Source organism: Urtica dioica, chromosome 6 (genome assembly GCF_054948205.1).
Source record: "Urtica dioica subsp. dioica isolate 48M chromosome 6, U.dioica_male_clone48M_v1_H2, whole genome shotgun sequence".
Taxonomy (NCBI): domain Eukaryota; kingdom Viridiplantae; phylum Streptophyta; class Magnoliopsida; order Rosales; family Urticaceae; genus Urtica; species Urtica dioica.
In genome coordinates this window covers 11,803,846-11,826,921 of record NC_142761.1, presented here as the reverse complement: position 1 = coordinate 11,826,921, position 23,076 = coordinate 11,803,846, and the positions used below count along the sequence as shown (strand labels likewise).

Sequence of the window (23,076 nt, the reverse complement as noted above, 5' to 3'; positions counted from 1 at the left end):
GATCTACCTTGACTAGCACTCCTGCTTTGCCTGAGCTTTTCCTTTATCTACAAGAAGAGGGATTTATGGGGTGAGTCAGACCGACTGAGTAAGTAGGATATGTAACCTAATACTACATGAGATGCATAGTTTCAGATGATGAACGCAAATGACAGATTCAGAAGAATAAAGAAGTTCAACCATTCAAGCAGCGTAGCGAAAGATCGTTCAATCAACATAGACATATATATAGTTTTAGAACTCAGTTCTAAAACAATCAAACACATAATCATATAGGAATTCGGCTAACAACCGATTTCCTAGGAACTCATCCATCTCACTCATCTCGGGGCCTTACATCAGTGGACTGGCCAATCAACACTTCCGTCCGCAGCCGTTCATAAGAGATGAGTAAACCATTCCGAGAACTTGAGCCTAGTCTTCGGAAGGCCGAAGTTCTAACGTCTGGGATCCACTAGCATATGTAGGAGGGCCTTAATGCGCGCTTGGTAGAGGGGAGCAAACCTTCACCAATCCGTGGTTACTCCAGGGTTCATATTTCCCTCAGGACATGTAAGCCACCCATCGACTCACCTGAAGCCACCCATCGAATTCCCATTAAAGAGCCTTTGGAAATGCCACCCGCTACATTGCCGACAAAGGGTTCATTACGTTTTACAGGAGCTGTTTACAGCCTACCTGTCTATCTTATTACAAGAGGAGATCTTATCGGGATAAAGCGTGTCATTAACATTATTAATTTCACTGTATGGCTTTTTAAGTATTTTAGAAGGAGTTGTCGACAACTGTGAGGTTGGACCTTCTCCTAGAACAGTTCCTCTCAAAATTGAATCCGGAAGACACCGTCTTTCCTCATCCTGTTGTCCTCTTCATCAGGATGAAGGGGTAAAACCTATTACAGAAGCTTAACATAGTTTTAAAGGCTGCAAGGTTCTTAACCCGCTAATCGTTTAACCCTATCATTTTATCATCTTATTAGTTAGTGGCCGAAGCCTTATTCGGTCGTCTTGTCTAACTGAGGGTTTCTCTTGGTTTTAGGATTAAACAAATAAACATAACAATTATTCTACTAGGCACCATTCCCCTTTTGGCGCCTCAAACCTAAATCCCATTTACCCGGGAAAGTTCGTCGGAGAACTCGATGAATTCCAGAGTCTCTTTGCTTTACACGCTTCCCGAGACCTTTAGCACGATCTGAAGCGTCGAGAGAACTAAAATCAGAAGTTTCACGAACTCGATGAATTCCAGAGTCTCTTTGCTTTACACGCTTCCCGAGACCTTTAGCACGTCCTGAAGCGTCGAGAGAACTAAAATCCGAAGTTGAAACTTTGTTAGTTATTGGATTCGAAACTACTTGAAAAGATAAGGTTAGTTGTCGGGATTAAATTCGAGTCGGTTCGGAATTCGAGAATTTAATTTATTATTCTCCGGTTTTTCGAAAGTCAAACTTATTCAAGACTCGCGTATTTTCGTATCGAGAATAATACGAAATAAAATCCAATAATATGCTTATGAGTCTTAAATAAATTGATCCGAATAAAAACTAACCGAGAATTCCAAAGCGAATAATTAAATTAAATTCTTAAACGTTGTTAAATAAATAATCATAAATTATTTATTTAAATACATGAAATACATTACATAATCAAATCCAAGAGTATTTAAACGCTATAAGCGATTAAAAGACTCACAAGTTAATCGAGCTTTAATTTCGATAACTCTTTTTCTTAAAATCTTCAAAACCCGGCTTCGTCGCCTTCGCCTCGTCCGGTTTCCGCTCGTCCGTCTAGATCTGTAATCAAGTCGGGAAATCCGATAACGAGTCAATTCATGATTCCCAAAACATAACAGAATCTTGAAATCCGAATCCCGACACTTAAATCCAAAACCGAACCCAATCCAAATCGAATCCATACTAACCAAAAAAACGTTCTCAACAAACCGGAAAATCACAACGAAACTCAAACGACCATATTCTCAATTCAATCATAAAGGACCATAAAATACTTTACGAGGCTCAGATTACGTTCGATGCTTAACCGGCCAAAACATTTCACACGGCCAAAACATGCTCACACGGCCAAGCAACCAAATCACTCGACCAAGCTACACTATAACCCAAAATTCAAAAACTCAAATCAAACATCACAGCCTCACGTAACAACATCAAATCCATAATTCAAACCACAACATTCAACAACCACATGGCCATGTTCACATAATCACCAAAAATTCGTCCAAAAATTATTTCAAGTCCAACAACGATTCTCAAACAAATCCAGGACACCAAACTTTCTAAAAAAACGTCTCAGAATCATTAAACAATACACAGGAACGAGAAGCCCCAAAAATTAGATCTTCAAACCCTCGTTCATCAAGATTTTCGGCCAAATTGAATCCAAAACAAGAAATCCGAAATCAATCCTCAATTTCAAGCTATAACCATCACTAATGAAGCGCAATAAACACTTAAAACCAATCAATTTCTTAGAGTTCCACTCGGAAACCAAAACCCCCAATTTTGGAGTCATGAACCTAGATTTCGAATTCAAGTTGAGGAAGAGATTATCACCTTATTCCCGTAAAATTCAGCCTCCTCAGTGTGCTCTCAAACCTTCCCCGGCGTTCCTTCCTGGTCCGGCGTCCCCGTCGCTCGCGGCGTCTTCTTTTTCCTCGGCCAAAGCGCGGGCGATGGAGGGGGTCACGGCTGACAGCGCGCGAGGGAGAAGAAAGGAAGAAGAAGGGGAAAAGAGTATGGTGGTGATGGTAAGGCTCGGTGATGATTGAAGGAGATGGCCGAAATTCTTTTCTCTTTTTTTTTCTCTTTGTCAGCAGCTGGCTGTGCGCGCGGAAGAGAAGAAGAAGAAAAGAAAGAAAGAAAGAAAGAAAGAAAGAAAGAAAGAAGAAGAAGAAGAAAGAAAAAGAGAAAGAGATAGAATGGTGAGGTGGCCGATTTTTAGAGGAGGAGAAGAAAAATATCCACATGGCAGCTCTTTGTTGTCTCACGAAAATGAACAACTATTGAATACCTCGGGCGGTTTGATCCAAGGCCGGACCAAGTGATCGCACCCGGGCCAAGAGTGTGAACTCGAAAGTCTCGAGCTAGTTTTTCTCCGATCAACCCACCTCTCGGGAGAGGAAAGGGGTGAGGAGGAGGAGTGACCGTTACTTGGGTGTCGGCTGCCTACGTACCCGTGCGTGGGATCAGGTCAGAACGTAGTTCAGGCGTGTAAGACGCAGTATGAGGGATGGAACCTTGGTGGAGAAGCGTGCTCAACGAAGGAGACGAGGCGCGGAGGAGTCCTTGGTGGCGTCTCAAAACTTCAAAGATCGCGTACGCGTCTAGCGTGTTAGACGCGCAAGGGGACTCTAGTCGAGAACCCTAGGGGCGCGCTTGAGCACCGGGGGGCATTCGGTCAGAGGGAGCGACGTCCGGGAAGTCCCTGTGAGTGCTTCGGAACCTCTGAGAACGAGAGAGACTTGCGAGAATGCTTCAGGCCAAATATGGCATCAAGAGAAGCAGAGGAGAGTGAGAAATCGAGCGTATCGATAGGAGATGAAGGGATGGCTTCCCCCTAAGTGAGAGGGGGTTTATATAGGTGTTTGAGAGCCTTAGGAAGGTCCTTCGTCGTCCATGTGGGACTGGGGGCTCGCACCTCTTCAAGTGGAGGCGCACAAGAGGCAGCAGCGCACTACGCGCGGTGCGCGACCCGTGGCGCGCGGTCTGCGCCGCTGTGCGCGCGGCACAACTCTGCCCGGGCGCGGCGCGCGGTGTGGCGGGCGCGGCACGCGCTGGGCAGCGCCTTCATGGGTCTTTCGCGACCGTCGTCCTTCCGGGCCCGTTGAGCTATTGTGGGCTTTGCATTTTGGGTTTGTGACATGAATGCAACTATTTGACGGGTAGAATCTGAGTCGAGGCTCGACTCGAGGAGACTGACTCAAGGCTCGACTCGAGGAGCGAAGCTCGACTCGAGGAGACTTACTCAAGGTTCGACTTGAGGAGCGAAGCTCGACTCGAGGAGACTGACTCAAGGCTCGACTCGAGGAGCGAAGCTCGACTCGAGTAGACTGAATCAAGTCTCAACTCGAGGGGCGAGGCTCGACTCGAGGAGCCGACTCACGTCTCGACTCGAGGGGCTAGGCTCGACTTAAGGAATCGAGAGTTTGGGCGAGGGCTTGAAGGCTTGCCACTCTTAAGGACCTCCGGCCTGACCATCGGCCCTTTGAGCGACGTGTCTTCTTGGCGTCTTGGGTTTTCCGAAAACGACCGACAACACTCTTCACTAAGACATACGGAAGACATGTGGCTGCACCACAAGTGGACACGTCGCTCACCAAATGATTCCTTTATATTTTTTCCTTTCAATCTCGTCCTTCAAATGTTGCACATAAGTCCTTTCAAAATCAAACCTCGCAATCTTGTCCTTAACTCATTAGAAATAATCTTGATAAATAATCGAGAAATCCTCATTAATTCTCGTGACCTTGAATATATATTTAAGAGATTTCGAAATTTATTTTTACTCTTGAGATTTTTAAATCTCCAAGTACATTCCGAGTAATTTTTATTCGGAAAATAATATTGAGTTCACTCGAATATCCTTATTCCGAAATTTGGTCACCCTTAAGTATTATTTCCTTCGTTCTCAAGCACATAAATTTATTCCAACCTTCAAGTGCTTTCAAAAATCCTTTTCCTTATATTCGGATTATCGAAATCCATCATTTCCTTATTGATTTATCCAAATTTATTATGAATTTCTTCCGAAATTCTAAAATTTCACTTAAAACGTAGAACAAGAAAATATAGAGAGAACATCTGTAATAAACTGAAACGAGAGAGATCGTGAATTTTATAATTCATTCAACACGGAAAGAAAAGAAAATTTCCTTTATTTATTGATAAGAGGAAATTTGTACAGAATCTGACGTGTACAAAAGTCGGGTCTCACAATATGTTGTTTTTGAGCTATTTTTAACGTTCTTCATCAAATTTGACTATCAACAATATATTATCCTTACAAGTTTTATTTTATTATTTTCTTAGGAATAATTAACGTGTAAAATTGTTACATCAACACGTATAATATGAGATAAACAACCACACTAAATACAAAACAATTGATTTGAATATAATAATATGATGATAAAATGATACTTCACTGGTCTTGTGGTCGTCCCACATCAATTCCATCTTGGAGGGGACTAGTTCAATTTCAATAGGTTTGAAATGCCTCTGTTTAATTCATTCTTTCTGGTGTTTATCACGTTCCACTTAGTCCCCAATATGATCGTGTAATTTACTAAGAAAATTATGATTATAGAAAAACATGTTTCAGTTAAGGTTTTACTATCAGAAGAGAGAGGTACAAATACAATTAGGTGTCAAGTATGCCTTGGAATAATCAAGTTATTGGTACAAATTACAAGCAAGCAACCAAGGAAGAAGAATAGCATGTGTGCGCATTAAAACGATGGGCACAAAAAAACGCAATGTGGATTCAGTACGACATTTACGAGCTTTCAATTTTCACTATTTATAGCGTATGGTTGGGCATCATTGGACCTAAAAGCTCCTCTCAATTCCAGTATTGTCTTTTCATCCATAAGTGTATCTACATAAATTAATTAACCTATAACTGAGGAAAACCAACTTTTTTTTGTACTGTGGAATGAGAAACTCGATTTTTAGCAAAGCTCATTTTGTTTTGTAAGGATTTTTGCTGTTGTCACGTAATAATTAATTAGGAACATGTTACAGACAGGTATATAAATTGAGAGAAAATCATATTTTATGTTGCCTAGGATTTTGGTGGTTGATAGATAAGCAATGACTATTCTCAAACGGTTAGGTTGATTGAGAAGATGCTTCTTGGTATTTCTCGTAATATAGTTTCAATTTGAGAATTAATACAAGCTTTCAGTTGATTGTTCTTATTATTATCCTAATATTGTAAAACATAATCCATGATATCTGAAGCTCCTACTTTATTTACAGTGAAGAAATTGGAGGACTGTTCAGCAAAATGACTTGATTATGCCTCATATATATGGGCCATGAAATATGGACTACCATTCTCTACTTCTGGGCTTATAAGAATTAGATCGAGTTTCAAAGCCCAAATCTCGAACGTTTGCTCGGTAGTCAAACCCACCATTAACCGCTCAAGGAAAGGAAAAAAAAAAAAAAAAAACTCAGCTTCACTTCTTTCACCACCAGTTCTCGGTCGATTCCAGCCATTTTCTCGATCCAAGAATCCAAATCTCGACTCTGAATAAGTCTGATCAAGAGCGATGAGCTACAGAAGGTAATTGACGAAGTCTCATGAAAGTAAGATCTGAATTTTGAACACATCTTTCGATTTTAGCGTGATCTGAATCCACAATCGCTTGTTTGGCTACAGGATTACTATTTTATATTTAGAATTTGGTTTAGTTCGGAACGATGTTATTTAGCGTTTCGTTGTGGAAATTTGTGTTTAGAAATAATTACTGTAGGTTATATTGATAAGATAATATGAAATATATTTAGTGTTCAATTGAGAGTAGTTATGATTTGGTGTGTGCTTGTGTGTGTGTGATTCAGGATAACTTAGTGGTACACATTTTGACGAAGCATAATCCTAGTGTTTCACAGATTGAAGGTGATGATGAAACACAGTTTCATATTGGAAAATGGAGGGGTTTTGGGAAACAGTAAAAACTTGGATTTTTATTTGAGGAAACAGAAAGCAGTATACATTTTAGTTTTTTGTGCTGGAATTCATGTTATTTCGAGTGTTAAGATATAAATTCGATTGTTGAAATGTAAATTACCATATGAAAACAAAAGTGGTCATATACCCATATGATAGCTTGAAGCTAAACGCTGGAATGGATTTTGGAGAATCGGTTTCCATTTCGTGATTTTTAAACAAGAGTAACCTAATTCACAGGCGGTTAGTCCCTCGAGTCCATATTTCTGCTTCTCGTTGCTGCGTAGTGGTAACTGTTATAGTGTTACGTGGGTATTGTGTGTTTTCTTCTCCATGCTGTTGTTTTTTTCCATTCATTTTTATATTGATAACATGACTTGTTGTGCATCTTTGTACTATCCCTCTTATGATATGTAGATTTGGCCTTAAAGCAAGAGTCTTTCAATTTGATAAACAAATTTTGTCTGTGGAATACATAATTGTTGACCATAAGAAAACCCAAAGCGCTTTTAGTTTTCCTAATTTATTGTCTCACTATAAGTGTGATTTTTTTCCACTTTTAGCAGGGACCCTCGTTCTGCCAAGTCTTCTCTCTTTAATGAGCTCGAGGAAGGTGGGATTAGGGCTTCTTCCTCTTACTCTCATGATATTAATGAGCAAGACAATGAAAAAGCTGTTGATAGTTTGCAAGATAGAGTTATTCTACTGAAACAAGTACGTTTATCCTCAGAACTCATATATAAATCTGCTTTCTCCTTTGTACAAGTTGTTTATTGTCTTTTTGCTGCTAGAAGTTGTATAAAGTATTCTTGTATAGGTTTATAGGTGTATTCCTGTAAGATCTAGTGTGCAAGATCCTCAATTTATGCACGTCAAAGTTTCTTCTGTTGATTTTTTGGTTGTATTTTAGCAAACTCATTTATGTAATCCAATGCCTAAGATTGATTTTCCTGGAAGTTTCGGTATGGAGAATCTAGGTTTTTCCTTTGGCTTCCTAAATTGTCTTTGGCTGTGAAATGATAGAGCTAATAAATTCAAATCGAGGGTCTAACTCTGTTTAGTGTCATCCTTAGCTACTACTATTAGTCTGGATAGTTAGCATTTCTGAATAAACACTGAACACTGAGTTTTTTTTTGGTTTTTTTTTTTGTTTGTTTTAATGAAGTGTTATCCTTTGAATATATATGCACGGCCCAATTTTTCTATAAATCAGATAATGCTGATGCTTCTAAATACTAGTCCAACAAAGATATTGCCAATGTGTTCAACCGCATCATCTTGTTCACATTTTATCACCATGAGAGGAGATAAACACAAGCTCACGTTTATGCTTAATTATAATATATTTATGGGATACATCTTGTTTCCGCACACAATATATTGATTTCGCGTGTAAAAGGAATTTGAAGTCTGAGTAACTTTTGCTATTGTGGATTCATGTTAGAGTGCATACTTACTATGAAAGAGATTGGTTCAGTCGAAGGTGTTCCCTTAATATAATTTTTTTGTTAATAGTTGATACTCATATTCTCGCCAACAGTTAACAGGTGACATACATGAAGAGGTGGAGAATCATAATCGTCTTCTGGATAGAATGGTACAATAGTTTGGCTTTTAAAGTTATACCGTCTGTTGAACAGTATGAATTATTGTCTTTTTTGCTTTAATGTTGTTAACCTGTAAAACTAGGGGAATGACATGGATTCATCAAGGGGTATTATGTCGGGTACTATGGATCGGTTCAAGATGGTATGTTTTTAGATCTTTCTACTCTTTATTAGCTTGCATTATCATAGAGCTAATTCCTCTCTAACCCGTGATGGTGGTTATTTGCAGGTGTTTGAGAAAAAATCAAGCCGAAGAATGTGTACCCTTGTTGGGGGTTTTGTGGTTTCTTTTTTAATCATATACTATGTCCTCAAGTAAGTCTCCCTGCTAATTTATACAATGTATACTAGCGAATTTAATCATTCCGTATTTTGATATCTGGCTAAACACATCTAAGCTCCAATTTAATGTTTTTTAGGTGGTTACATTAAGCTCGAGATAAGGTCCGACATTTCTGACTTATAAATATTTCCATTCTTCTGCTCATATTCCCTTAATATAAAGATAAAATTGATACCAAATATTTGGTTGTCACGAAATGTTAACAATTACGTATTCTGGTACAATTTAAGAGTAAAATAAACTCCCCCTTTCTGTGAGGATCTTTGGGATTCAATTAATCGCTCGACTGCTCATTGGCTTGCTGTTACAGTTTCAAATTTTTGTTACTTTTTCTCGGGCAGACCTTATGCAAGATTGGGCTAGTATAAGGTCTCCCTAAACAAGATTATATTTTGCTTTGGTCTCCCTAAGCATTCTTTTTTCTTTATAATTGAGATCATATGAAACAAACATTTATGGCAAGTGCTGAAGTACCTGTTAATTAATCTGATAATAAAAAGTGGAAAGATTAATAAAACTGGAAAGGAAAACACATAGTTTGAATAATTAATACACTCGCTTTTATTTTTGGCATTGAAGTTCATATACCATACATGTCTTCTTTTGCCACACGCACATTGATATGCATATGTGTTTTCATATAGTATTCTGAAAAGAAAAAAAAAATTGAATTGTAATTTGTTAAGGAAAAACAGCTAAATGTTATTTGCTAAGAAGTCATTTAATTTGGTGAAGCAATTTTGTTGGTTCTAAATTTTGACTTGCTTTTGGTAACAGGGCTATCAGTTACGTGCACGGCTGATTCCGGATTAGAGAAGCTTGTCTGGTCAAATCTTCCATCACACTTGTCAATATACAAAAAAAAAAAAAAAAAAAAAGTTATATAAGTCTTCATTTTTGCTAAAAGGAACAGTATGGAAGGGAAAAAGAAAAAGAAAAAGAAAAAGAAAAAAAAAAAAAAAAAAGCACGTACGTCAATAAAGAAGATCCAGGCGAGAATTTTTCGTACCGTGTGTGAAATATTTGTCTTTGAAAAACTGAATTAGCCTATGTGCCACATGGTAACAATCTAATGAAAATCTATGTGTACCTGTTGGTTTCAGCCCTAATTATTTATAAATTATTTGACAGCTATGACATTACAGTGTCTAAAAATGTTACATGTGGGAATGAAGAAAGAAATATTATTTATAATTGATTCGTTATTTCAGGGAATTCTAAAGTATTTAATATATCACAATAATGTTGTTTGCTTGACCTGGAAGCAATTACTAGCAGTACATGTAAACAACACCGACAGACTGACAAGCACACGCCCAATGTTTTTTTTTTTAGTTTGTTTGCTTTTTTTTTTTTAATACATAATTTACACACTGCAAATAATTGGCTTTTGTTAATAGCAGAAATCCTTAGGTACAAGTACAACTCAGCTTTCAAGATAGGGGTCCCATGTTTCTCTCTCTAGTTTTATTATGTCGACATTTAACTCTTACCCAAAAAAGAAAAAAAGAAAAAAAAAGCTTCAAAGTTCAAACACGCATTCGTGGATTTGACTTTTCTCCTCCAAGCTATATTCTTACATTTATTTCATGGATAAAATATATGTTGAATATAGTAAGACGTAAGAGATTAATTCCAACACTTGAAGTTGTATTTAACGTGCTTCATTAAAAATAAGAATCATTGTCTTGTCAACGTATTTACTTGTTGAATCTTCGTGTCGCATACACAATATAATGTAGCTTGCATGAAAGAAAAAAAAATTCAAAATACCAAATTTAAATTAAGTCTTTCTAATCATCAGGTATATGTTTACACATATATTATGATCAGAAGCTTTCAGTTTCATGAGTTTTTACTAGTATACAAATTATTCTAAAGTATATCGTTAGAAAGGAGAATATCATATTACAAATCATGGACGAAGTTTGGAGAGTTCTGTGTTTAAATATAATTCAAAAAAGAAAAAGAAAAAAGAAGTGGGTAAAAATACTTGGTCCGATCTTTGCTTCCCAATGAGTTGGTCAATGGAGTAACATTATCACATTACACGCATAATGCCGACTTTTATATAGCAGTCCTATTCGTCATTGCTTAGGTGACATGTCTAAGTACTAATATTGTAATTAATAGAGAGCGTGCGTGATTATACATACACTAAGGACTATGACGTATATACATATAATACTTAATTATTATGTAAAAATCTTGAGTAGTGAAGGTTAATGTTTATTATTTTTAATTAATTTATGTTAAAATATATCAGATAATTTGCTTGTAAATTAAACTAATAAAAATAAAATTGATCATTAAATAAAGGATCCTTAAATAAACATGCTTTTTTAAAAACACAATTCTGAACACTAATAAAAATTAAATTTTAGATTCTCTCTTTTATATTATTTATATATATAAAAAAAAAAAAAAAAAAAAACTTCTCATGAGAATTGGATAGCTAATGTAAACAGTGTGCTCTCAACAACTTTGTGACTTTGTAGTTTGTACACAGTTGCAATTTATTAGTGGGGTTTTAAATCTTGGCAGTGTCTAATATTGGGTGACTAGGCATTGATAGTTATCGTTGAAAAAATTCACCACCATATTGGCATATTCTTTCTTACAAACTTGATGTGACAACTGAGTGAAAGAGAGAGAAAAAGAAGAAATGAAATGAACTACAATGGGTTTTTTTTTTCCTTATTTATTTTATTTACTTCTAGTTCTGACAAGCTTCACGGTCACTGGATCCCATGTTGCTTGTGGTTGTCTTGTACATACTTGTATGTTGTATGTACTTTTCTTTCAGACCTTGAACTTAAAAGTATTCCTAGAATTTTGCATGCATTGCACAACTTATTTTCACGTGTATATATATATATACACACACACACACATATTATATATACATATATTATATATAATACATATATCATATTATATACATATATCATATTATATATATAAGAGCGTTCATCACAGTTTAGATTAATTGGATTAAAATATGCATATTTGAGAGCAAAAATAAAAAATAAAAAATGCATATTTGAGAAGACAAAAAAGTATGTTCAAATTCAAAACCATAATTTATTGTATATTAATATTATTACTGGGTTTGGTAAGACTTTCCAGTAGTAAATAGTATTTCACTAATCACCGAAGCTATAGATATATTAGAAAATTATAAGTATAATTGAAAATTACGATTATAGATTTGTAATACACTAATTTAGAGGAGAGAAACAGAGACTAAGGGGTTGTTTGGTAGTTAACTCAAAAAGTTTTTATTTTCTATTTTTTAATTTCTGTAGTTGTACTGAAAAATTATTTTTCAGTTGTTTTCAAAAAGCTGTTTGGTACAGTTTTCATTTTTGTTTTTGAGAAAGTGAAAAAACTGAAAAAAAGTGTTTGATATAGTTTTCATTTTTGTTTTTGAAATAATAAAAAGAGAAGATGAGGAGAATGAGGAGAGAAGAGAAGAAAAAAATTTCCAAAAACACATTTTATTTGTTTTCAGTTTTCTTTACTTTTTTACAAAACAAATTCAAAAAAATTTTAAATTTTTTTCCGAAAACACCTTACCAAACACATTTTCTAGTTTTGTTTCCTATTTTCACTTCTTGAAAACTCAAAAACAGTTTTTGAATTGATAACCAAACATACCCTAAATATTGCCAACACTACTTGTTTTCTTTTCTTCTTAAGTTTATGAACAAGAACAGTACTGATTCGTTAGAAGAGAGGATAGAATTATATTGCCTGGGACATTAGACTGTTAATTATTGATATTGAGAATATAATTATTGGACCACTATGTACATATATTTGGAGGTTCGAGAATGGACCACTTGGAAACATATACAATACGTCCCACGATCAAATGTCAATGAATATGACTTTTTATTTTATTTTATTTTTATTGTCCCAGAAGTTCAACTCCATCGCAGATTTGAATTGTAATTTGGAAAGACTATTTGACATAGGGTTTTAAAAAATGAGCCGCTTTAAAGACTACTTGACAAATTCTATATAAAACTTAGCTGACCAAGATGATCATTAAGTTTGAATCACTGATCAATTTACGGCCAATTATGTTAATTTTACTAGTTTTAACTAATTCAATTAAGCTATATCCAGGTTGTCCGTTAATCAGCCCAATCTTTGCTAAATCCATTATATAATATGTGCTTGACTATATGTTTTTAGTTATAGGTGATCAATCAATACACATACCCACACATTATAAAATAAAACTTATTATTACCTAATAATTAATTATACGCTTTAATGGTCCAATCAATTAGTTAGTGGCGGATCAAGTTGCATGGTGTTTGATACAAGAAAGTAGTATCAATCCGGTGACGAATTAATGTAAGTGAAATTGAGTTTATTTGTTTATTGTAAAGTAAACAATCATCTATATCCAAGATTAGGCATACCCGAGTCTGCACCGAGAGGGAAAACCGAGCAATGAGAACGTCGATGACGTACGGTTGATCATTGGCCCCGTTTGATGGACTCATGTCACCCTAATCCTAGGTTTAGAAGTTTCACACTAAAATCTAGGCCTAGGCTCTTGTGTGAGAACCAACGGTCGATCGGTCTAAGGCATATTAATTTATAATCCTAGGTTGTGCGAGTCTCGAAGGCTTCGTCATTGTCTTCTATTGGATTTATGTGCGGATATATTCCATACTCACATGATACTACAGAATCATAGATTCAAGTTTTTATAAGATATAAATGTACTCCATGAATAAAATATGTTACAAATTTCTTGCTAACAAATTTTTGGTTGATATTTTGCATGGAAATTTACCGATGCATACATAATAAAATGTAGACATATTTCACATTATAGTATATATTAGAATTGAGATCCAAACTGATTAATAAAAGTCTTAATCAATTTGATAGTATCTACTCTACTCTTATGAAAACATAATATGTTAACTAAACTAAATGGGTATTACAGCACATGATATTACAACAAATTTTGTTAGTGATAAAAATAATGAATCGAATAATTATTATCTATTTAAAACACATGATATTACAACACTGGATTAAAATTCAAGAGATATAAGTGACATTTTTTTTCTGAAGTTATTTTTTTGGCTTCGGTCCCTAACCGCCATGTATAATTACAAAAAAAATATATATATATATATATATATATCTTGATTGATTGTTAATGATTTGATTTATTTCTAAATTCGCAGGGATTATTTTTTACACACACACACAGTATGTATTGTTCAAGCATTAGCTTCATCCACAAGATCAAAGATGTCAATACAAACTTTGTGCGATTCACGCCCTTCTCATGTATGCGCAAATGAAAGTGTTTTGGCTTCACACGTTTACCACTAACAAAATTTATTTTCCCATAAACAATCCTTCATTTAGATTATATTCTATGTGAGATTTTTTTATTTTTCAAATTTTTTCTACTAATTTCATATTTTGTGGTCAAGTTTAGCATCAATTTCTCATTTATTGTAACTCTATTTTTAAAAATTTAGTTACCGAATTTATACGTTCGCGACGAAAAATTGGGAGAGGTATGAATTCGGTTTGTTTGCCTGTATGTATCGACAAAGAGGTCCCACCCAAAAATATTGTCAAAATACAAGTCTTTGGAAAGCCCCACTCTCTACAAAGTAAATAATGAATCTTAATATGAGCCAAGGATATCTTCAATCAAGAGATTAAACAATAATTAATATCTCAGTAACTTTGTATATATATATATATATATATATATATATATGTATATATATATATGTATATATTCTTCTGTGCTCGAAAAACTGGAAACTTCCTTTCGACCTTTCTTTGGCAAACGTCGAGTCCACAAACTTGTTCATGCATTTAATAAAATTTGATATCTCATAGAGATAACTTACAATCCGTTAATTTGTTCTTTCCTTTTATCATTATCGAATTTGAAACCCATTTATGCATTTTGTTGAACTTATATGTGTGATCTATTATACTTTATAATAATATACTCTGAAAAGAGCTCTGTGAATATAAAAGCGGAATAAAATATTGCAGTAGTAGTTTCATGTTTATGCATTAATTGAGTGTCAGACTACCATGATGTTTAGAGTCTAAGAACCACGTATGTAAATTCACCAATTAAAGAACAGCACGTGGAAACCAAACATTAAAACCCGAATAAATTTGTTCAGTTATCAGTACAGGCAGAACTGAGCTTCTGATCAATCATTGACCTTATATAGTCGGGAAATTATGGAAACGGACAAATTAAGCCTGATGGAGTTTCGATGGGAAGTACATTATATACTCCAAGTTTGTTAGATTTAAAAAGAAATAAGTGTGTGTGTGTGTGTGTGTGTGTGTGTGTGTGTGTGTGTGAGAGAGAGAGAGAGAGAGAGAGAGAGAGAGAGAGAGTAAATATAAGAAAATTAACATTAATATATAAAAGATTCAGCTCTTTGGATCCTCAACTAATGGAGAGATTCACATCGCTGACCGTTAATGCAAAAGCATTTCCGAATAGAGAATATATAAAATTTGTGTGACGCAAAAAAAAAATATATATATTTGCATAATTTTGCCAGCATATTTTATTTTACTGATGAGACCAATTATTATTATTATTTTTTTAAATCAAACCATCAGGTTTGTTAAAATTGCATTTAAACGATATAGAAGTAGAATTGCTAGTTATATTTGTTTGTTGTATTTTTATTGTTATTCTGTCTATTTTTATAGTTGAATTTTTTTAAGTGATAAAATGTGGACAATACCACGAACAAATAGCATTAAAGTCTTAACTTAAACGGCATAAGAATACCGTGGTTACAAGGAAGACTAACCTAAACCTCTATGATTTACAATGATCTCATTCAAAATCCAAAATGAGTCAATTCTCGATCACAAAACATCCTCTTTAACCTTAAGCGAATAGTTGATCAAGTTATTGGCAACTCCATTACAAGAGCGAGAAAGGAACGTAAGCTTATAAGACAATAATTTTTTTTTATATAACCATACTATCACTCAAAGTAATACCTAATAACTCTGTCGGCTGAATGACTTCCTTGTTGATGGCGTTGACCACTTCCAGACAATCCGATTGGAGGATCCCACCCATGTTGGCAAGCCACGGTCCAATCCCATCGAGGATGGCAGCGGTTTCCGCTAGAGGAGGAGAAAACGTAGTGTATCAAACAAATACCCGAAACCATAACCATACATTTGAAGTCTCTAAACATCTATCCCGTCCTGAAGGTTCGCTCTGGGTGTCCAAACCAAGATAGCAAAGAAGTCGATATCACATACATTACTGGAATCCTGAACTCGTGCGGGCATGAAGTGCTAAGTAGGCGCACTCCCGGAGCTAGATCCTCCTTCAGCTTGGAGTGGACGTCAAACCGAGGGCGGGGTCGTCTGTGCGGGATGAGGTGCCTGAGATGGCTGAGTCCTCAGTGTCCGTGTGCTCTCATAGCCTGGTTCTGCCTCAGGTGACTATTGGTGTGACACTGTAGGGAGTCCTCTGCGTCGACAGAGATGCCTGAGCTGGCTAGGACGCTTGATTAGGTTTCGTCGATTGCTACTAGCGGCATCAGCATCGAACTGCGTACACAAGTCTACAAAATCCAGAGGTATCGGAAGTGAAGCACCTGGATTCATCGTCTTGAGTATTGTCATGAAAGTAATGTCGACCCTGATGGTGGTGCTAAAGATGATGTTGATGCGACATCGGGGCGCTCTGCATCGACCAGATCTCTATATGGCGTAATCGGGATCCCGATAATATGATCACGTCTGACCCCTAGAGAAATATGCATCGCTTCCTCTTGAAATGCCTTTTGGTCACCTGCTCGACCCGCGTCCAACGCCTTAGCACATAACTCTTTGGAGAGCTATAAGTCTTGACTGCAAAAATAAAATAAATATATTTATCGAAAGTATATTCTAATTAATAGTAATATAATTGACGAGAACTTACATTGTTGCAGCGATGCCCCTGCAAAAGAGACAGTTCTCGGACGGCCATTAGTCCTCTTATGCTTTCGATTTTTTGAGCTTTGCTTACTCTTCACTTACACACACACACACACACATGGGAACACATAAACGCACACACAAACGGAAAAACATAAGCATTTAGTTTTAATTTGTAAAAAATACCTAATGGAAGGACAAAGGCTTGGTGCGAAACAGCGGCTTGCGAGACAGTGGTCTGAAACTAAAAAACATACACCACTTACATAAACACACACACGCACTCACGGGAACCCACACCATACGCATAAACATACACGAAGACAAGGTCTGAGAGAGAATTAGTTAGAGAGAGAGAGAGAGAAAATGAGATCGAGAGTGGTATCAGAGAGAGCGATATATATATATATATATATATATTTATATATATATATATATTTATATATATATATATATATTTATATATATATAAGACTTAGAGGAGAAAGAAAGAGAGAAAGAGAGAGATATCATAGAAAGAGTCTGCGAACACATTTGTGCGAGTCGGATGGACTTACCTGGAGCTCGAGTGCGGTTCAGCAAACTCGTTGGACCTGAAACACACAGAGACACATTCAACAAATTCACAAACACACAGACGCACGCGCGCGCACACACACACACATTCACAAACACACACACACACACACACCACAATAACGGGAAATTAGAGGACGAAGATGGAAAGGACCTGAATGGACAGACGGTGGTCGGAGCACGACGGCGGTGGTCGGAGTTCTTCGATTTGTGGTTAATATATTTCTAGGCTTCTATTTGGGGTTAATAAATTTCTAGGGCTTTGATTTGGGGGGATAAATTTCTAGGGCTTTCATATGATGGTGGTCGAACTGATTAGGGGGTGATTTGGATTTATCGGTGGTGATATGGATTTGGAAGCGGTGGTCTGGCCATGATCCTGGTACGTGTCGTGGTCGTAGTGCGTGTCGCGGTCATCGTGGTGGTGGTGGTGGAATGGCGGAGCTGAGCGTTGTCGTGGTGAGAATGAGGTATGGGAGTCGTAGAGTTACAGAGCAGTGAGAGAGAATCGGAGAGTTACGAGTAAGAGAATGAGTATCAAGTGATTTTTGTGAGAAAAATAAAGAAGAGAAAAAAACAGATTAAATACAATACTAGCTTAGATATAGACACGAATTTTCGTGGCTATTTTCGCCGCTGTAGAGTGTTTAGCCACGAAAATAAGCCCGCTTTAATGAAAAGATGAAAAATCGTCGCTTCCACGTCAAGTCGCGACTGTATCATTAAAAGTCACGGCTAATACTGAGAACAAAATTATGACTATTGTCAGTGTTTATTGTAGACGATTGGGCGTTCACTCTTGTATATATATATATATAAGTCGTAATGCAGCTTGTTTTAATATATTCATACCAGCGACATATATTCCTTAAATATCCAAATATGCATTTTTAACATCTAAAATACAGAATAAAAAGTAAAAAAAAAAAAAAAAAAAAATTGAGTGAAAAAAAATTCCAAATTATTACCAAAAGCATTTCATTATCCATACACTTGATTAGCTTTTTGGCTTCTAGAAAGATTACTATAATTTACTATGTATAATGATCTATTCTCAGAAGTATTTTATCATTTTTCGTAGTGTAAAATATAAGTTCCTACTATTAGGATACTTTGTATAATACTACACTTACTTTAGTATTTGATTTGGTCCGCTAAAACCATCTCCAACCCACCTTTAATCTGGGGTGGAATTGGACATATTTGGGGTGGGATTGCTCCAATCCACCCCAAATTGGGGTTGATAAATAATATAACACCAAATTCGGGGGTGAAACTATTCATCCACCCCAAATTTGGGGTGAAACTATTTGTAATTATAAATACACCCACAAAAAAATATATTTGTAATTTAGACCCTAATTTAAATAATTTATACAAAAAATACATATTATCAATTAAAAAAGAGAGTAAATAATATGACATTGATAATAATACATAACATTAATTAAGCACAATACAACCAAATAAAATACATACCAATTATACTAATAATTATACAAATACAATCTTAAATAAAAATTAAACTTACAACGTACGCCATATAATAGAGAAAAAATACAAAAGCATGCATAATTCAAAATAAACACACAAATTACTTGAACAAAACTATATTTAACAGTCTGACATATCGGAGTTGGGTGCTCTGATACCCTTGTATTGGCTAAAATTTTCATACCCTTGTTGTTGAAATTGGTCTTGTGATTGTTGAGAAGATTCATCTATACTTCTAAAATATTCATTTGTCTTTCACGAAAATGCTCATTCACATTTGGATCGGTTATCCTACTTAAGCCCATTAAGAGAATTTTATCTTTTTCCTTTGATTTTCTAAACGCTAAATTATCTTTCATAACAGAAAAAACACCTTCTCTCTACTTTCCATGTTTTTTTTAATCATCGCACTAAACTCTTTATCTTCTTTTGTATTGAGAAATTGCTCACTAATTTTTCTTTTCAATTTTGCTTTTTTCACCCCAATAGGTCGTTGAGATGAAGAATCACCAGTTTCATTATTGCTTAAATTTATGTTAAATGAAGATAAACCTTTGGTGGAAGACAAAGGAGAAGATTGAGGAGTATTGTTTGACTGTGAAGAATCGGGATTTGCAGGTTGTGTGTGCTTAGCTCGTTTGGAAGTCGGAATGTCGTCCTTCATTTTTTTTTCCATATCTTTAATCATATGTCAAACATGATCATATTCAAACCCTTTTCTACTATCACCATCTTGCATAAATAATATCTTAGCACGGCGTAACTGCAAAAAAAAAAAAAAAAAAGTTATTTTTAGTAGCATATAAAAAATAGTAGTTATTCTTAGAACCATATAAGCAAAAAATAAAAAATAAAAACTCTAAATTTAATTATAAAAGCATATAAAATACTTACGATATCCTCTTCCGAAGCACCACTTGGATTCAAATTTTGTACTTGTTTGAGACACCCATTCGATTTTTTTACATCTTTGGTGATGTAAGCCATCCGTTTTTGCACCGACCGCCATCCACTCGAGTGTAAAACATCGGTGTTTTGAGATCTTCCCTTGATCGGGTCTTGAGAAATGTCTAAATAGGCTTCACGAAGTGCAATATCTTCATTGAAAGTAAACCCTCTTTCTAATAGATTTAGTATTCATTTAAGTGGAAATATATGAAAGTGTATGAAAAATGTTTTAGTCTCGTAGAAATGTTTTAGACAAAGTGAATGAGTTTTTTGTACTCAATAAAACTTGCCATTTATACACAAGAAAATAATCAAATTTACTAGAGTCCGTGATAAAATATCATATATGTCAATGTACAACAAAGGAATGATGTTTGAGAATCTATGACATATTTTGGACTCATTCCTAATAAGTCCGTGATATTGTTATATGCCATCTTCATAATGCTCAACAAAGAAATGATGTTTGAGAATCTATGACATACTTTGGACTCATTCATAATTCAAGTCCGCCATGGTTCTATTCCCGGTCATATAGTCATTAATCGTGATCGGGAAGCTGCCGATCAAAACTGATTTCTCGACTATTTCGCTGAGAATCTACGATACGGCCCAGAGTTGTTCGAGCGATGATACCGCATGTCTCGGAGCTTATTCCTTCGTATCATTCACGAAGTACAATATCATGATCAATACTTTCAACAACGAAGAGATGGGCTTGGGAGACTCGGCTTATCCACAATCCAAAAAGTGACTGTCGTTTTTCGTATGCTAGCATATGGAATAGCGGCAGACGCCACCGATGAATATGTGAAAATAGGTAAATCAACGGCGATTGAAAGTACAAAAAGATTTTGTCGTGCTATCGTAGAGATATTCGGAGAGAGATATCTTAGATCACCTACGGAGAATGACATTGCAAGGCTTCTCTACATCGGTGAGCAGCGTGGATTTCCAGGAATGCTAGGCAGCTTGGATTGTATGCACTGGAAGTGGAAAAATTTTCCAGTAGCGTTGGCTGGACAATATGCAGGGCATAGCGGGTCACCAAGTATCATTTTGGAAGCTATAGTAGATTATTATCTTTGGATTTGGCATGCATATTTTGGTATGCCAGGCAGTAACAATGATATCAATGTGCCGGAAGCATCCAATAATCTATTTTCCAATCTTTCTCAAGGTATTGCTCCTGCTGTTCATTATGTCATTCAAGGAAAAGAATATACCATGAGTTATTATCTAGCTGATGGTATATATCCAAAATGGTCTACTCTTGTACAAACAATTCAACAACCTCTAGGTCGAAAGAAAAATATTTTGCGATGAAACAAGAGGCGTGTAGAAAAGATGTGGAGCGAGCTTTCAGAGTTTACAGTCAAAATTTGCAATCTTGGTCGGAGCAACACGATTTTGGAAAAGAAATGTGTTACATGACATAATGACTGCATGCATTATTCTGCACAATATGATAAGAGAAGAAGTGCGTGATCTTAATGCTCCAATTCAACAGATTCCCGAGACAAACACACAAGAACCATATATTGAAATGGAGTCAAATGAGGGTGGATTTCAACAATTTCTTGATCGACATAGAAAAATCAAAGATAAAGTTACTCACATAGCCATTCGTAATGCGTTAATTGATCATTTATGGAATGAGTATACTAATGGGAACGAGTAACGAGTATCAATGTTTTTACTGTGTGTTTTATTATAAATATTTCATTTTACCTACGAAATGCAACGTCTATCTAATGTCTTTGTTCTATTAATGTTATCCAAAATAATATTTATTTTATTAGTTAACTTTTATATTTTAATATTTTAATATTAACATAATATTTAATATAAATATAAATTAATTTAATATTGTTGACATAGAAAAATAAATTAATGTTTAATAAGATTAATATTGGCGTAACATATTAATAGAGGAGTTAATATGAAATTATTATAAAATAATATTGAAAAGTATAAAAAGAGAATATTCTTTTTGGGGTAGGATTTGGTGTTGTGGGTTGAAGTATAAACACTATAGATGTAGCTGTACCAAATTAGGTATAAAATTATACCAAATTTGGGTTTTGGGTTGGAGATGGTCTAATAATGTCTATGACATTGTACGTTTAATTGATTGTATGAAGAAAAGGATGATATTAAAATAATTCAACCATTTTCTTACATACATAGGCTTATGCAATTAATTTTTTTTTTCGATCCACATTTCCCCAAGCGCATTCTGTAAGGAGATTTTGAAGATTTGTGCAGAATTCCATATACCGTATACCATGTACGATATTTTGATTTTCCATATATATATATATATATATATATATATATATGCGTTATATTATATTGCTATATATATATATATATATATATATATATATATATATATATATGCGCTCGCTCGTGTGTGGATATGTTTTTATATATAATGGAAAATCAAAATCTCGTACATGGTATATGGAATTCTGTATAAATCTTCAAAATATCTTTTCTTTATATATAATCACAATTCACAATTCAAGGTCAAGACACTAAAACAAATACTGGCAACAGTTACAATTTTCTTTTTCTCGTGAATAGCCGCGATAAGTTGTGGCTATTTAGCCGCGACAATTTGGGCTTTAGCCACAACAAGTCGTGGCTATTTCAAAATTTCACAATTTTAAAAGGAGAAATTTTATACTGCCTAAATTTAGTTTTTAGACTGGAATAGCGACGACAATTGTCGCGGCTATGCAGTAGTGTAAGTTAAAATCGATTAAACCACGCTACTCTCATTCTTTCGTCTGTCATCTCTCTTTTTTCTCTCCCTCTGAAATTCAACCCTAAATCTCCAGACCACCCAAACCACCACAACCCCCAAATCTCCTCCTTAATACAACAACCCCCAATTCACCACCCAAACCAGCACAACCCCCAAATCTCCTCCTTAATACGACAACCCACAATTCACCACCCAAACCACCACACCCCCAAATCTCCTCCTTAATACGACAACCCCCAATTCACCACCCATAAATCTCGTTCTCACTCTATCTTCATCAAATTTTGACCACCCATAAATCCCTCGTAACACTCCACCGCTCAAGGCCACCATCACTCCAAGCGTCCTCCTCTGCCGCAAGCCCGCCGTCCGCTCAGACAAGGTAATTTCTTTATTTCTCTCTCATTTTCTAACTCGTCTATGCTAAATCTCTCTCTCTCTCTCTCTCTCTCTGATTGACCTAGGTTTCTAGGGTTCCAATACACCTCCAAGACATAGCCAGGTCGCCATTGTCACCTCTGACATCGTCTACTCTCCTCATGCTTGTTGGAATTGATCTAGGGAGAAGAAAAGATTTAATGCTTCGAGCAAGCGGCGGAAAATAAAAATTTTCTTTTAAACAAGTAAAACAATTTTACTAACCTAGACAAAGAGCAAGCACAT

At 35.5% G+C, this 23,076-nt stretch overlaps 1 protein-coding gene across 5 annotated transcripts; it reads left to right on the top strand.

The window, feature by feature from the left end:
• Positions 1-6,111: 6,111 nt before the first annotated feature.
• Positions 6,112-9,839, top strand: BS14A (BET1P/SFT1P-like protein 14A). 5 transcript variants are annotated; one of them, XM_089617516.1, is made up of 7 exons: positions 6,112-6,308; positions 7,259-7,409; positions 8,236-8,292; positions 8,385-8,444; positions 8,532-8,617; positions 8,722-8,746; positions 9,423-9,839. In XM_089617516.1, the coding sequence occupies exons 1-6, from the start codon at positions 6,295-6,297 to the stop codon at positions 8,732-8,734; spliced, it is 381 nt and encodes a 126-aa protein (XP_089473642.1). In that variant the 5' UTR covers positions 6,112-6,294; the 3' UTR covers positions 8,735-8,746; positions 9,423-9,839. The 5 variants fall into 5 exon arrangements, with proteins under 5 accessions (XP_089473642.1, XP_089473643.1, XP_089473644.1 ...); XM_089617514.1 differs by lacking the exon at positions 8,722-8,746 and having other exon boundaries at positions 6,115-6,308; XM_089617515.1 differs by lacking the exon at positions 8,722-8,746 and having other exon boundaries at positions 6,117-6,308; positions 7,262-7,409.
• The last annotated feature ends 13,237 nt before the right edge of the window (positions 9,840-23,076 follow it).